The 16,913-nt window shown below is 41.6% G+C and overlaps 1 protein-coding gene across 8 annotated transcripts in view; it reads right to left on the bottom strand.

Annotated features, from left to right (window-relative positions):
• Positions 1 to 12,638: 12,638 nt before the first annotated feature.
• Positions 12,639 to 16,913, bottom strand: part of UXS1 (UDP-glucuronate decarboxylase 1) — a 143,799-nt gene continuing 139,524 nt past the window's right edge. For 5 of the 8 annotated variants that reach the window (XM_057496878.1, XM_057496876.1, XM_036920930.2 and 2 more), the window contains 2 exons: positions 16,111 to 16,214; positions 12,639 to 13,450 (listed from right to left, as the gene is read on the bottom strand). In XM_057496878.1, the coding sequence (XP_057352861.1) occupies positions 13,319 to 13,450; positions 16,111 to 16,214 (236 nt within the window). In that variant the 3' untranslated portion in view covers positions 12,639 to 13,318. The remainder of the gene's footprint in view (positions 13,451 to 16,110; positions 16,215 to 16,913) is intronic. The other 3 variants (XM_057496879.1, XM_036920943.2, XM_036920947.2) reach the window with 1 other exon arrangement.

Below are 16,913 nucleotides of genomic sequence, written 5' to 3'. Positions count from 1 at the left end.
CGTGAATAATGCTATGAACCCTGGTGTACAAATATCTCTTCATGTCCTTGCTTTCATTTTGGGGGAATATGCCCAGAAATGGTATTACTGTATCGTATGGTAATTGTTTTAATTTTTTTGAGGAACTGCCATACATGTTTTCCACAGTGGCTGTATGGTTTGACATTCCCACCCTTAAAACTTCTATTCTTCTTGACTATTGGGCTGGTTCAAAACCCAGGGTGATGTTAAAGGAAGGAGATTGGGGGGTGGTGATGGAGACGTGGTCACTTCATTACTAATCCTCAAGTGCCTGCCATGTTTTTCCGTAAAGTATGTTTGCTGGACATTCTTTGTAGATACCTTTTATCAGGGAAATTACTGTAATTTTAAAACATACTAAGAAAGTTTTTAAATAGCATATGAATGTTGAATTCTATTGTTTAATCTGATGACATAACTTTTCTTTTTAATCTATTAATGTGAATTCTGTATTAAAATTCTAACTTAATTGACAAAATTCCCGCAATAAAACCTAACTTTATCTTTTTTTTATTCATTGTTGGATATGGTTGGATAATACTTGCTTGGAATTTCTGCATCCATGTTCATGAGGAAATACTGGCTTATTTCCTTCTGGTTCTGATTTTATCCATTTAGGTGTCAAAGGTTATGCTGATCTCTTAAAATGAGCCTTTTCCATTCTCTGTGTGAGGATGGAACGGCCTGTTTCCTGAATTATTTGGTAGCAATCAGATATTGCCATTTGGATATGATGCTTTCCTCATGGCAAAATTTCTGACTTTTAATTTCTTTTACAGGTTAACTATTATTCTTTGTGCTTCTTCTTGAGTCTGTTCTGCTAAATTCTAAGTAGTTATCCATTAATATCAAAGTTTTGAAGTGTGTGGAGAGTTTTTCTTAATATCCTCTTGTCTGCTTTTCTCTGTAGCCTCTGTGGTTTATGTGTTTTTTTTTCATTCCATTTCATTTGTGCCTTTAAAAAAAAATAAAATTTTCGAACACAAAGTTTTTGCTTTGTTGAGCTGTTCTTTTTGTGAATTTGTTGAATTTCATGAATTTGTTCTTTTAATTTCCTTCCTTCTATATCTGTGGGTCTTTCATTTTACGTTAGATCTTAGCTCTATTTTGAGACTTATTTTTCTTAGAGGCAAGCACTTAATACTTTAAGTTTCCTCCCAAGTATTGCATCCCATATGAAAAGTTAGATGATGAAATCTTCTAATTTCATTTATAGTTTCTCGATGGACCCATGAGTTGATTACAAGTGTTATTAAATTTCCAAGTGAATGAATTTTTCTAATTATCTTATTGGCTTTGTTTCCTAACTTACTTGCAATTGTGGGAAACAAAAAAAATTTTGGTCAAAGTTCCCGATCCTTTGAAGTATGCTGGGGCCAACTTTATTTCTGAGTGTACATCAACCACAGTAAGTATCCATGTGTGTCTTTTGAAAGGAATGTGTCTTTTCCAGACATCAGATGTGGTCAAGTCCATCAGTATACAAGCTCAATAGTTAAACTGTTCACATTTCCTTCTTTCTGATTTTTCTTTGGTCCTTCTGATCTACTGATTAATGATATATGTGTTAAAATCTACTATGGACTTGACACTTTTTTTCTTTAATTTTGCCAGTCTGGCTTCAAGTGAGGCTATATATAAACTCATGTAGCACACACAAATTTAGAATCAACACATCTTCCCAGTGAATGGAATCATGTATCATTATGCAGTGAATTTCCCTATTTCTAGCAATCTGTTTTTCCTGAATTGTCCTTTGATGTTAATAGGACTTCATGTGACTCCTTTTGGTTACTAATTTCCCATCTATCTTTTCCATAGTTTAACCTTTTATTGTTCTGGGTCCTCTAGGGGCATCTTCTGTAAAAAGTACATAGCTGAACTTTGTTTTTAAAACATGACATAATTTTTAAGGTCGTAACAGGAAAATTTAGTTCCCATACACTTATTATGATCAGTGATTTGGTTTTACTTCTAACATCACATTTTGAACTTTTGACTTGTCTTACTTGACCTGTTCCTCTCCCCTTTGTCCTCTTTTCTTGCCTTCATTTGGACTGTGTTGTCTTCCATCAGTACTCTTTTCCCTTTATTTTTTGAAGGTATGCACCAGGTCCATTCTATTAGCGCTTGCCCTATTTAATCCACATTTAACAACAGTGACAGGTAGTCAATAGCCATGTCTTCTGGACAAACTAGGACCTTGCAGTACTTTATTCTCCAATCTCTCTTCCCAATTTATAAACTATCGTAACTTGGCTTTTTAATCTATTCTGCTTTATTTTCCTCACAAATTGTTTCATTTGTAATGTTGGTTTGTTTAGATTGTCCCATATTTATCTTGGTTCATTGTCTTTCCTTACAACTCAGATCATCCCTCCAAGGTCATTTTTCTCTGGTTTCAGTCACATCCTTCAGAACCCGCTTAGTGAGGGTCATTTGGTGGTTAACTCACAAGTTTGGCACTTTTCCTTGTTTTACTTGGAACAGAATATTTGGTTATTTACTCACATCTTACTGTTTTATGGTTTCCACTGTTGATGTTAAGAATTTCACTGTTCATCTCTCATTCCTCTGAGGGTGACATTGTCCTTGCTGTCTTTTATAAGCCACTTGTTGTTGTTACCTTTACCTACGTCTAATCTGTGTATACTTATGCTGTTTGGAGTTTGTTGGGCTTCTTAATCTGAGGGTCAGCATCTTTCAACAACTTTGGAAAATTCTCACCATTGTTTCTTTGAATGTTGCTTCTTCTCCAGTTTATTCTCTCTCTCTGGAACTTACTCAAGTGTATGAATCTCAGTTATGTTCTCCCTTTCTTTTTTAAGCATGCTTAGTTTGTCTCTTGTTATCTGCTTAATTTGCAAGTTTTTCTTTTATTTCTATAAGTGCATTAAACTTTTTATATTCTTTGTTATTTCCAATATTTGAAGAAGTTTTTGCAGATCTATTTCTGCATGCATCCATTGTTTCTCAGTCATGGTGTCTTTGTCTCCTTGATTTCAGGTAATTTCTATGACCTGCTCATTTTCTTTGGAACTTTGTTTGCTTGAGAAATAGCTGATGCCCGAGTTAAGCTGAATTCTGCCAGGTGGCACTTGTGTTTCCTTTTGCTAGTGGCCTAGGGTGCAGAGGATGGGGGGGGGGGAGTTTTCCCAAATTGGGACCACTGACCTGGGCTTCATCTCCTGTCCCAAGCCCTGGGCAGCCTTCAGGGAAGCCCAAGCCTGCAGGATTCTGCAGATACCTTCAAACAAGGCTTTCCCTTCATTTTGGGATTCTGCAGATTCCTTACTTGTGTACCATTTAAGAGATGCATCTGAAATAACATTAAAAAATATATATGATATTCAGCATTTCATTTCTCCTACTGGGAGATTCACTCTGTTTATCTAATCTGCCATACTGCTAGAAACAGAACTCCTAGTTGGTTGTTCATTTCAAATCAGGCATTCTTCTTTTTGTGTGTGTCTGTGAATCTCTCCTAAGAATAATGCTTTCAAATACATAAAATACATAAGATTACAAATGAAGCCAATTACACTGAATAAGTTAACAAACTTTTTAAAAGACAAATTTATAAGAGTAATAAATGTGCTTCTTCATGCTATAAGTAAAAAGATCTGTGGACAAGTTATATAATTGCTGTACTTTCCAAGTAGTGAAAGTATTTTGAGATACTCCTGTTAACTATGTGATGACATATCTGATTTGTGTGCCTGACAAAGTCTCAGGTAAGAGCTCAAGTAAGTAATACTACTGCCGTTTTTTGTTTTGTTTGTTTCTTTGCCTATGTTTGTAATTGAAGAAAAGGCAAAATTTCAGTTAGGGGTTAGTAAAAACAAATAATGTAATCTTTTTCCCCAGTCAAGTTCATGAAACTCTTCATTTAAAGGGATTTCCAGTCCAATTTTCCTGTAATATACCCAGAGTGGAAGTTTCCTATCATTCTTGGGCTATGGTAAAAACACCTAAGTCCTTGGAGGGCCGCCCCGCCTGGCTGTCAGCTTTCTCCTGTCCTCACTCCCCCTCGCTCTGTGCTTCAGCCACTCCCTTCAGAGAGCCATCCAATCCCTCCTTCTGGAAAGTTCTCTCTCCGCTTTCTGCCTACTTAACTCCCAGACTACCTTCAGCACTATTTTCCTCCCCAACTCTTCTAGGTCAGCTTCCTCTCTAGGTTCTGGGTTAGCACCTTCCTTGAGAAAATGATCACACTTCCTTGAGAAAATGATTATGTGACAAATATCTTTCTCCCTGCTAGACTGTAACCTCCAGCCAGGGGTCACAACTGTCTTTGCTCACCATCCTCAGTGCCCAGTACCCAGCCTGTCAAAGTAGCGCTCTTTATTATGTGTTGACTGGAAACTGGCTGCACTCAGGAGGAGAGAGATCGATGTAGTCTCTTTTTTATATATGAGGAAAATGGCCAGAGGAGTTGAAGACAACTTCTGGGATAGAAAGTGAGTTAGGAATAAGAATTATAGTTCAGTTTGGGGGTCCTCCCCACACTACCTGATTTCTCTCCATCCTATGCAGGACAAACACCACCTTACATTAGCTTATCTATGCTCCCACCTTCCCCACTTCTGACCCCCCACCACCATTTTCCCCATCAGCAGGGTCCACTTCTTCCTTCCAAAGTAGGCCTCATGGGCTTACAGTTTCTTGACCGTGTTCAGCTTGGAAATAGCAAGCTAATGACTTTTCCTCATGTGACCACTGCTTCTGAGCAGGAGGAGCACCATGACCAAGGGGGAGAACTTGAGGCCAGACCAGGGAGGCTTTTCCAAGCTTGCTCAGAGGCCTTGGCCAAGGGCTTTCCAAATCATACCACCCAATCTTCTGAGCATTCCTTTTAAAATCAGGGAACATCTACAGATCAGAATTACTCTCCAGGATTTTATAAATCAACCATTTTCATATAGGGTTTCCATAAGGACAAAACACCCCATTGTAAAAAACATCCTCGCCAAGAGCTAAAGGCTGGAAACAGGAGGACGGCCTGTGCGCAGACAACTGCTCTCCCACGACGCCTCCATTTTTAAAGATCAGACTGACTAGATGACATCTGGGGCAGGGAGGGGACCAGGTCATCCAGGGGAACCCATGCTGGGGATCTCAAGCCTGGGGTGGCCCGGTTGCCTATTTTCAGACATTTGAGGGCCATCAAGAGAAAGATGTCTCAGAGAACCCATGAATGGCTGCTCGGGGAAGCTGACTCGAGCTCAAAATTCTAAAAATGGAATGGGCTGTTGGACAAAGTTACGTGCTTCCAGCAAGGTCAGTGGACATTTGCCAAGAAGTTTACTAAAAATCTGCATTTGAAGATTAACATTTCTTAACATTTAAGATCATGGAATACCCAATGGCAATTTTTACATGATGATGACTCATTTCTCCGTCTCCGTTGAGACTTCATGAAGATATCTAGCACCTGAATCCTGAAACTCTGACTAAAGTTTCCTCTCTGGTAAAACTAATAGTGTATATATATATATAAGGAGCATAGGCAGGGTAGATACTAGAAATGTTAGAGCCAAAAGGGTTTTACACCGCTCAGGCTACCTATCAGTAACTGAAGGCTCAAGGAAGTCTTGTTACAAGTAGGCCAGTGCTTTCTGGTTGTTGAGTGATCTACCCTCATGTCATGCTGTAGTGATCAGAGAAACACAGGTAAGAACACCCAGGGAACTGGGATTTACAGAGCTATGTCTTTCTACTGGAAGCACATTTCTTTTCTTGTAAACAAATAACTAACATACCCAATGTAAGATGGTCTGGGGAGAGGGCAAAGGACACCATGTGGTGCCACTGATGTCACTACCAGGGTTAAAATGACACCGAGAAGCAGCTTGTGTTAGAGGCAGATGTGGTTATGTAAAAAGTGTGGAATAAGCTCTGTTACAAATGATGTGTGGTGAACATCTAACATATTCAGGGCCAGGTTTTTGTTTTTAATTGAGATCTGTCATCCTAGTCTCTGATTTTCAGTTTTCTTTGCCAGGAAACACATTTTGTGAAAATAAGCCAGGAAAAGTGAAATGGAACATGATAAGCATCCATTATTGAAGAAAACCAAATGCTGATAGGAACACTGCTGAGTGAGGACCCCTCTTGTCCGCACTGTGCTGTCAACAGATGGCTTTTACCTCCTGCCATGTGATCGGTGTAGGTAGGAGTGACGCATTTGACTATCTGTCCACCCGTGACCTTTCCATTTGGCCAGTTGACTCCGACATGGTTCTATTCTGGGAAATAATAAAGAAACACCATTACTATCACTTCCTCCCCACATGCTAGTAGTTTTACATCACTGTCACCTATCACATTTCAAAGGTGGAAAATCAGGTGTTATCACTTTTACCCATATAGTTTCTTTTAGAGTCTTCAGTAACAAGTTTTTATTTATTAATGAAACTCTACTTTTAGTGACTATTGATTCCCATTTAATCTTTTCAATGTCTGTTATATTTTCCTCACTTTATTTAAAATAATATTCCAGATTAATGATTTGTCAGAAAGATAACAGGGCATCAAGCACATAATGATGTAGCTGAAATATTTAACATGATTAGATTTTTCATTATTATTTGATATCATGATTTTTATGGTAGAATACATTAAACAAGATTTTCAAATACTGAACCAGACTTGTATTCCTGTAATAAACAAACTCCACTTCATCATTGTATGCATATAGTTCTTTTTATGCAGTTGAATTCAATTTGTTAGTATTTATATAAAATTTCTGTACCTATATTCATGAAGGATATTGGTCTGTAGGTCTTTTTTATTTTGTTTTGTCTGGTTTTGTAGGCCTTTTATATTATATATTTTTATACTGTTTTCATAAAATAAATTAGGAAGTGTTTCGTTCCTTTTCTAGTTCCTGGAAGAGATTGTGTAGAGTTCATGTGAATTCTCTAAGTGGTAGAATTCTCCAGTGAACCCTTTTGGGCATGGACATTTCTTTTTCAGGAGGTTATTATGAATTCTATTTCTTATAAAGCTATTTGAATTATGGATTTCATATTGGGTAAGTTGTAGTAATTTGTACGTTTCTAGGAATTGGTCTATTTCATCTAAGTTTTCAAATTTATGTTCAGTTTTACCTGGTATTTCCTTACATTCCTTTTGATGTGTGTAAGTGTATTTTCATTCCTAATGTTGGTTGTCTTCTGTTTTGTCAGTCTTGTCAAGAGTCTGTAAATTTTATTGATATTTTCAAAGTCTTGTACACAGCATTTAATTGGACCACTTAAAAAAAGAACTACTCTGGCAATCTCTATCTCTTAATTGGTGGCATTAGACCATTTACACTTAATGTAATTATGTTAAGGCTAAATCTGCTGTTAGTTTTTGGGTTTGCTTGTTTTTTCTTTGTTTCTGTTTCTTTTTTCCTACCTTCTGTGGGTTTAACATTTTTTTTGAGTTCTATTTGCATTTGAGTCTTTGATAGCTATCTTATTTGCATATCTTTGATAGCTATTTTAGTGGTTGCTCTAGAATAGAGCACAATAACTTCTCAAAATCTACAACTTTTACCAGTTTGAGTGCAGTATGAGACCTTACTTCTTTTACCCTCCAGCATTTAAAAAATTGTTGTCTTTTTTATTTCCTTTATGTACCCTGAAAACCACAAGTGTTATAATTTTTGCTCCAGCCATCAAACATAAATTAGAAAACTTAACAGGCAAGAGCCTATTTACCCATGTTTGTGCTCTTTCCATGTTTCTTTTTCTTCCTGATGTCCCAAGTTTCCTTCTTTTATCATTTCCTTTATGTTTAGATACTTTTATACAGTCATTCTTTTAGGGTAGGTCTGCTCGTGAAAGCTCTCACAGGTTTCCTTCATATGAGAATGGTTTCATTTCCTCTCCATTTCTGAAGGATACTTTCACTGAACATAAAATTCCAGATTCATAGTTCTTTTCTTTCAACACTTGAAAAATGTGCCACTTATTTCTGGTCTCTGGTTTCTGACGAGAAACTTGCTGCTATTCTAGTTGTTTTGCCTCTAGAGGCAATGGGTCCTTTCCCTCTGCCTGCTTGAGATGGTCTTCTTTGGCCTTAGTTTGCAGTTTGACTATGATGTATCTTGGAGCACATTTCTTTGAGTTTGGGGTTCACTCAGTATTTTCAGTCTGTTGGTTTATGTTGTTTTGCCAAATTCACGAAATCATCAGCCCTTTTTCTTGAAATATTTTTTCAGTTCCACCCTCTCTTCCTGGGACTCCAATGACATGGCAGTTAGATATTTTTTGTTGTTATAGTTTAACATATCTCCAAAGCTCTGTTCACTTTCTTCAGTGCTTTCTATTCTTCAGACTGGGTAACTTCTGTTGTTTTAGCTCCAAGTTCATGTATTCCTTCCTTTGTCCTCTACACTGTTGTTGGATTCATCCACAGAGCTTTTTGAATATTTTATTTTTCAGTTCTAAAGTTCCATTCCATTTAGTTTTTATATCTTCTCTTCACCGATATTTTCTATTTTCCCATGTTTCAAGCATGCTTAAAATTGCTCAAGTATTTTTATGATGTCTGATTTCAAATATTTCTCAGATATTCTAACATCTGTTACTGCATTACAGTGTTGGCATCTATCGATTGTCTTACTCGGTTTGAGATCTTGGTTCTTGGTATGATTTATTGAAAACTGGTCATTTTGAGTATTTTACTACGAAAAGTGGGTCTTATTTAAATCTTGTGCTTTACCAAGATTATGTGTTTTCCTGACACTGCTCCAGTGAGTGAAAGAGAGAACACGGACCGTTTACTGCCGGGTGGGGTGGATGTCCAGACTCCTTATTACGGCTGCCCATGTGGCCTCCACTGGCATTTCCTTTACTGCTGATTAGTTAAAGTGCTGGAAGTCTGACTCTCCACCAGGCCTCATCACCCCCAGTAGGGAGTGAAAGGGGCACATTAATACTGCTGAATGGGGGATGCAGGTCCAGGCTCCCCACATGGCTTTCTGACACCAGAGAGTTGGGATCCTTACCATCCACCAGAGACACAAGTCCCAGCTCAGGTCCTCTAGCCTCTAGCTCCTGTGAGCCTTCTCTGATACTACCTTAGGGGAGGGGAGGAGGAGCTGGAGATGTCTTGTTACACCAAGAAAGGGTGGAACTCCAAACCCCACTGGGTCTTTGCTGGTGGGAATGGGTTTGGGGCTGCAATACTTTTCCTGCTGTTATTTGGCTGGAGTAGAGCCACTATCTGTTCCACTAGGCTGCCCCCTTCCTGGCACATCAGCTACAGTGAACCGATTTGTCTTGGTGTTTTTGACTGTGCCCACCGGCATTTCAGGGTTGCTGGCTTCTCCAGCTCCAGGTCTGGGATATATGAAGTGAAAAGAAAACCCAGGGAACACACCACTTATATTAGTTTCTTAGGGCTGCTGTAACAAAATTCTAGACACTGGGTGTCTTAAACTACACAAATTAATTTTCTCATGGTTCTGGAGGCTTAGGTCCAAGATCAAGAAGTGAGCAGGTTTGGGTTCTCCCGGGGCCTCTCTCCTTGGCTTGCAGATGGCTGCCTTCTTGCTGTGTCCTCACATGTTTTTCCTCTGCACGTGCAAATGTATGTTGCCTAAATTTCCTCCTTCTAAGGACACTAGTCAAATTGGATTACGGTCAACCCTAAAAGGCTTCATTTTTAACTTAATAACCTCTTCAAAGACCTTATTTCAAAATACAGCTATATTCCAAAGTCCTGGGACTAGGAGTTCAACATGTAAATTTTGGGAGGTTGTAAGTCAGCACAAACCATTGCCATACCCTTCCTGAGGTTCCTAGGCATTGTGCCTTTTTCTACCCTCTTTCAGAGGCTTAGTGTTTGTTTTACATATAATGTCCAGAATTTTAAATTGTACTTAGTGGGAAAAACAGGGAAAGGGTGTCTGTCCCATCTTCTTGGAAATGGAAGTCTCTTCTTTGTTTTTCTTTATCTTAGTTTTTAAAAAAAATTGACCTCCTATGGTTGGTAAATGGTAAAGCCATCTATTCTGATTCCTACATCCTGTGTCTTTATTCCACATTACATTTTCCTTCAAACAAAAAGCATAAAAAGACAGAAATACAAAATTCAAAATACACCAAAATAATAAGACTTTCAAAAAACATTTTTAACAAACCCTTTCACTGACATATAAGGAGCTTGGAAGTCATCACTCTGTTCTAATTGCTAAAAGCAGGACATACCAAAACCTGAATGCCTCTTTACACATCCATCAGAGAAATGAGGTCCCAGGGCAAACTTCTCTCTCCAACATTGGAGAGACCAACAGACGAGCAGATACAGAGAATGCCAACTTACCAGAGAAGCACCCTCTGCACATCCAGGGCTCAGGGCAGGCAAGCCCGAAGGTGACTGACAAGCTGCTGGAGGCTCAGTTGGGACAAGACTCAATTAGAAAATCCAGGACCCTATAATTTTGTAGGTTTTATCTCCAGGAGTTCAACTAGAGCGAGAACAGGGAAAAATCTCCTCTGCTTCTGGCCTCAGGGCAGGGAAAAAGAACCATTTTGAAATACATCAGAGCATGTGTTCTTCCTAAAAAGGCCTGCCCACAAGAGAAACTATTTAACCACTACAGCCTGCTGGGATTCTGTCTGAGTCAAGCGGCTCAGACAAAGGGAAATAAAAATGCCCGCAAACCAACACCCCCTGCACCCAACACTGCCCCCACCTAAGGTAAAAAAATTAATAATATAAAATCCCTACTTTTTTCCCCTCCCACAGCAGAGCTATAGATAAAAATGACTCGTTCCCAATGTGGCTAAGATATACAAACAGGACACAGTTAAGAATGTGTGAAAAAAAAAAAACAGGCAGGTTAATCTTTGTAATTAAACAAAGCCCTGCTGAGGCCTTTGAAGCAATGCGTGCCCCCACCCCCAGACTGTGGTTGCAATTCTCAGGGCAATGCAATCTTTAGATTCCCTATGAAAGGCAGCAATCAACCACAGAGAAAGTTGGGTAAAGCACACAAATCCCTTAACATACAGATTGAGATTTTAAAATTCACTGCTCCTCTGCCCCAGGAAATCACTGAGGACTTTCCAAATTTCCCAGTCTCTCTCTATGAGACCAAATTGTAACTCACTGTCATGGCCAGATCAGGATCTCATTTAACATAACTTCTGGTTGAGAAGGAAGTTGAGCTCACACACACTAAGAACCATCAACTGAGTGGCAGCCATACAGTGCCAGGGCCATGATCCAAAACTCCGCTGGCGCTCCTGGGGTAGCCATGATGCTGCAGAACCTACTTGGGGCCAGCAAGCCGAGCTCCGTATCCAAGAGAAAACAGATGGGTTAATCTTGAAACCCAGTGAGTTCTGGCTCTGTAGTTTGCACCTTGCTTGAGCCCACTGACAGTCACTGAAGTAAGATTCGCACCCATCTCATGTGCACAAGCAACAGCAGTGATGCCCAGATCACGAGCCAATGTCGAAATGCAGGGCTGCCATCTTCTAGCCCATGTCCCCCGCTCACCCCATTCCAGGATCCTGCAACAATGTTCCTCTCCCTGGGACATTCATATGCTTAGTTATTTCCCTGGATGCATTACTTCTTTCCTTGGGGTGAAACAGACATGATCCTTCCTCCTCTTTTACCTCATCCCCAAAAATATTTAATGAAAATGTTGGGGAAGAAAACCAAAAGAATGAGGCCCACAGAAGAATTCCAGACATTAGCAAGCAATGATGTAAAGAATTCTGGACCCCAGGGCTCTGGGAGACTCCCAAACTGTACTGCACAGCCAAGCTCCACAGAACTCCCTCTGTCTGTGTTCTTTATTCAATGCTGGGGGTCACCAATACTAGCCCCCACACTCACCGCTGAGCTTTGTTCATCCCTGCTCAGTAAATGGTGTGTTCAGTGGACTTGAACTAAGTGATGACGACCATTAAAAATAAGAAACATCCTGGAGTCCTCTCTCTCAGCATGTCCAATTCAGCACCAACCCTCATTTCCAGTATCTTTTGGGGAATTTAGCATGACAAATAAAACAAAACCACAGCTTCCTTGTCCTGGCCCCTGGGATTCTGATTGCAGAAACATGTCTACTGGAAATCACAATCCCAAGGTGACCCTGAAGGGCACACAAGCCTGGTTTACCCTGGTTAGTTATGGAAACAGACAACTGCTCGATGCTTTCTTCGCTGTGGTTTGGGCTGAGGCTTTGTAGGGGTGCTCACCAGAGCCAACCGAGTTGCAAATGTGTTGCTTTCACTTACTGCGTTGTTCTTGCACTTGTTATAATAGAAATAAAAAAAGTCCTAACACCGAACCTTGAAAGAATTCTTAAAGTAAAAGCTCTCAGAGTTTTCACTCAGTGAGCCTAGTTCACAGATCTTTTCCTCCATCTGCGCTACATAATGATTCTAACTCTGGGTAAGATCTGAAAACCAACCCACATAGCAGTCAATATTACATGTGCAGATTCAGCCCAAGTAGCATATAAATGTTTTCAACATCATTGAATTACCTATTACACCAACCTGGATGTGTTCAGAATTTTCATTTAAATTAAATTCTCCACTATTTTTCTTAGCAACCCAACAATGAGCCATGCCAAGGAGAAAGCCAACCTTTTAAACTGAAAGTGAGTTTCAATATTTTATTAAAATAGCATATTTTTATCACTGTTAACCAAGAATATGTTAACATTGGCCCTCCCCCCCAAAAACGCAGCACAACACAGTAGTGATTTCAAATATCCTTGATCATGATAACCAACAAAAATACTTCAAAGTCAAGTTTGCAGCTAAAAACTAAACCTTGGAAAAATTCTGAATTAAAAGAAACATAAAATCTGCCCAAAGAATAAACGCCGGTGTGCCACCTACCTGACAATACTGCTAGGTTTTCTTTTTTTCTTTATGCATAGTAGAATGTCTCATTTATAAGTACCCACTTTTATAAATAAAATCCGCATTTTCACCCCATTTAATGCTCCTTTTCAGCTTCACAAAGAAACCAGTAAATAAAACTGTCAATGACAGTCACGACAAATGCTCTCATAGCAAGATAAAAAACTTGAAAATACGCAAAGATGCATCTACACTATTTTACATAAAAAGACAGATTTAAAAAGTGCAAGGCAAAATCTGCAGTTTTTTGAAGGGAGTTTTTAGGCACATCCATTTCTTTAAAGCAAGCTTCATAATGAAATTCCAGTTTGTTCTTCATGTCACCTGTTTTGTCTTTCTTTAAAAAAAAAGAAAAGAAAAAACCACATCCCACCAAGTGCAGGGAGTCTCTCCCATCCCAGGAAGTGAGATTTTCAGTTATGACGCGTCCGTCCTTTCTTTATTCTCGCGGGCTTTGGTTTGGGGATGTACTGATTGTTTGCCTGGTACTCAAGTTCTTTCCGGAAGTAGTGGATTGCTTTGTTTAAGCCTTCCTCCAGCGGGACCTGTTTAAGGAGAGAGTGAGAATGAGAGCCAAGGTCGCTGTTGAAGCAATGCACCATCCTGGGCTCCACGGGAGGGAGGTGCCGGCCTTGGGGCTCTTGAGGGACACACACAGCACTGCACGTGGGTCACAGCAGCGTCGCCACATCCTCCCAAAGCTGCTTTCAGACTGCACTGTGTACTTTGACAAATTACACTCCTCAGTGACATAAAATGAACCCCAGCCCCTCTGTCCAAACAACCCTTATTGATTTAATGTCTACTTCAGCTTGACTCAGGCACAAGGAGCACTTTAAAATAATGCACGTGTGCCTTTGCTTCAGAACCTACTGTGGAGGGAAGATGCTGTGGGAAGCATCTGTATCTGACCTGTGCCTCATTCCCCCACCAGACATTTGCCTTTGCACTTCTACCCCATGACCTGAGAGGGACCCAGGACAACACTAGGAAGGAGCATCTTAATTTGGAGTTGCTCTGCAGCAGAGAGTTAACAGAAATAAAATCAGCTGCCTATTAAAAGAAGGAAGGGAGAAGCTGGAGGGAGGCCCTACTGGGGATTAGGATGTGTTCATTGCGGTGATGATTTCACAGGGAAAAACTCATCAGAACCTGTATTTTGAACATCCTAAATAAAGGCAGTTTGCTGTATGCCAACTGTACCTCAACAAAGCTGTTAAAAGCAGACACACATGGGAAAATTAAGGTGGGTATGACTGAAAGCTCTTTTAGACAAGATCCCTCAAAAATTTGTTAGGAATTAAAACTACTAGTAGGAAGAAAAACTAGTGGTCAATGCCTCGTGTTCTAAACATGTTAGAATATTGTACATTTAAACTCCAGACAATAAGAATACCCACCTGTGTACATACCTCATCTAATGTAAAAGCAACAGTTACTATGGAGTGAATGTGCACTAAACTTGTCAAAAAAGTGTTGGTTAAAACAGAGGTTCTACTCACAAAAGGGACCAAATTCCTTCTAAAAATGAAGATCTACACTTGCTCTAAGTTGTTTGTACAGTGAGGGCTATTACATATTAGCTTTTCTGACTCTGGGCATGATCATATTTTTATTTCATTCAACAAATTTCTGCAGCCTTTAGCAGATCACTTGGCCTTGTAGGTCACAGGATGAAACAGGGATCAGACTGGAATTCCCACATTCCTTTAAGGCCCAACATTCTAGGATTCTATTCACTCAGCTCTCGGAGGGGCAGCAGAACATGCCACCCCAAAAGACAACTGCAGGAGCTCAAGACACCCCAAGATCTGCCACTTAGGTATCTGATCATCTTGAGCTACGGCACTTGAAAGGCAGCTAATGCAGGAAAAGGCCTTCTCTGAACTCCCCTTATCTGTCTCAAGACAGAGCCTCCAAAAGGGATTCAACTGTCATAAATCTGCTCCCCAGAGTGTCACCAGCCAGGGAGAACCGACCCTCATCCCAGGAGAGAAGACCAGAAGTAGACACCAGACAACCTTTACCACAGACCACTGCACCTCTCTCCCATCTGCCCTTCTAGGGGCCCATGCATCTTCCCTAAACATCACTTAATCTCTCCTGAGAGGCCTGTGTGCTCCACCCTTTATTCCCTATTTAATCGTATTTGAGCCTGGATTTTAGAGCCACCCCTGAGTTACTTACTTTCCCTGGACATCTCTCATGTATATATGAGTTATATGTGTTAACACACTTCTGTTTGTTTTTCTCCTGTTAATTTGTCCTTCATTACAGGGTCTCAGCTAAAAATTCAAAGGTAAAGGGTACATTTACTTTCCTTGTCCACACTCACTATGATGTCCGTTTTTAAAAGCCCTTGGCTGTGCCCCCTCCTCTCTGTGACCTGACACAGGGGCCACAGCAACCAGAGCCATGTGAAGGACGGTCCTACTCATGGAGCACCTACTGTGTGACAGGCCCAGCAGCAGGTGCTAAACCTCCTGCCACGCACAGGCCCCACGTCCCCACCCTCCGGGAGGACACATGCCAGCAGAGCCCAGGGAGAAGAGCAATGAAGGAACGGAGAGGAACGCGGGGTACACAGCAGGGGAGTGGACAGCTGCAGACGCGGCCACTAGGAGGGTCTTCTGAGGGAGGTGGCCTCTGAACTGAAGACACGAAGGTAGTCACCACACACAGCCTGGGGACAACCAGCCTGGGAGGACAGGCATTCTAGTTCAAGGCAGGGGAACCCTGCAGCTTCCTGTGGCCACAAGAGTCAAGAGCAACAGGCAGGCATGGAGCACCCCCTCTCCCCTTGCCTCCGGTCTCTCCCATTTCTGACCCGGTGGGCCCTGGTGTGGACTTGCTGGCTTGGGCACCTTGCCTAGCCCTGCACCACCAGTCATTCGGGGCCGAGTGGACGGGCAGGCCTACAAGGGCTGTCTGAGGCCTGAAGCCCATGCAGCTAACACCCCTGAGGCTGCTTGCAGGCTGAGCCACATGCGTGCATGATTTTTTGAGCACAGATCCCACAGTGGCCCCAGACGTCCCCCTGTGAGGATGAGTGAGATGCATGATGAGAAGCTGTGTGCCAGCTGGAGGAGCCCCCGCGCCTGGTCTGCCCACATGCCGTAGCCCCACCCCAGGGGCCACACCAAGGCTGCACCAAGAGGGGGCGAGGGCTGTGGGAGACGTCCCTGTGAGGTGCGGCCACACTCACCACAGGCTCCCACCCCAGCATCAGCTTCGCTTTTTTGATGTCTGGTTTTCTTTTCTGTGGGTCATCCTGGGCTTCGGAGAGAAACTGAATTTCACTTCCACTACCTGAGTTGTTTAAAAAAAGAAAGATAAGAGAATCACAAAGCACTCTGGGTGTGACTTTTACCACACAGATCAAAGTAAAATCCTGTATGTGCAAGGAACAAGGATGTGGACTGTGTAATGCATTGGTCCCAAAGCCACTACGCCAAGAGGGGCTGATTCTGGCCCCACAGAACACAGTGAGGGGCAGGTCACACTCTCTGCACGCCTGGACTACCCCCAGTGAAACGGGAGGGCTGACCCTAGGCTGCCCCAGACCACCCACTGAGCTAACACAGCCGGCATGCCCACAAGCATGAATCCAAAGAGGAAAACAGCAGATGAGGTACGCAGTCGTCTGTGACACCAACGCCCCCAAGAAGCCGCACCTGGACGTTCATGCCCTGCAGGAGCCTGGTGCTTGGAATCAGGCCAGCTTTCCACCCAGAAGAGCGAGGGGGAGCAACCATGGGACAGTTCCTGGCTGGCACCTAATGAAGACTGGATACTTAAGCACCTTCAGGAATGAGCCACAAGCCAGAACAGAGGCTGTCTAGCCACCTTGCTGGGCAGATGACGTGAAGAACAGAGAAGTCTGGCTTGTCCAGCACCTAGCTCGGCCCAGACCCTGCTGGCCAGCAGAATGAAGCTACACCAGTGACCATTGGCCAGGCCTGCAGAAGAAACCCCCAGCAGGGGTCAGTCCTAATTGCAGAATCCTGA

Source organism: Manis pentadactyla, chromosome 2 (genome assembly GCF_030020395.1).
Source record: "Manis pentadactyla isolate mManPen7 chromosome 2, mManPen7.hap1, whole genome shotgun sequence".
NCBI classification, from domain to species: domain Eukaryota; kingdom Metazoa; phylum Chordata; class Mammalia; order Pholidota; family Manidae; genus Manis; species Manis pentadactyla.
The sequence above is the reverse complement of the archived record's forward strand: the minus strand, read 5'-3'. Positions and strand labels throughout refer to the sequence as shown.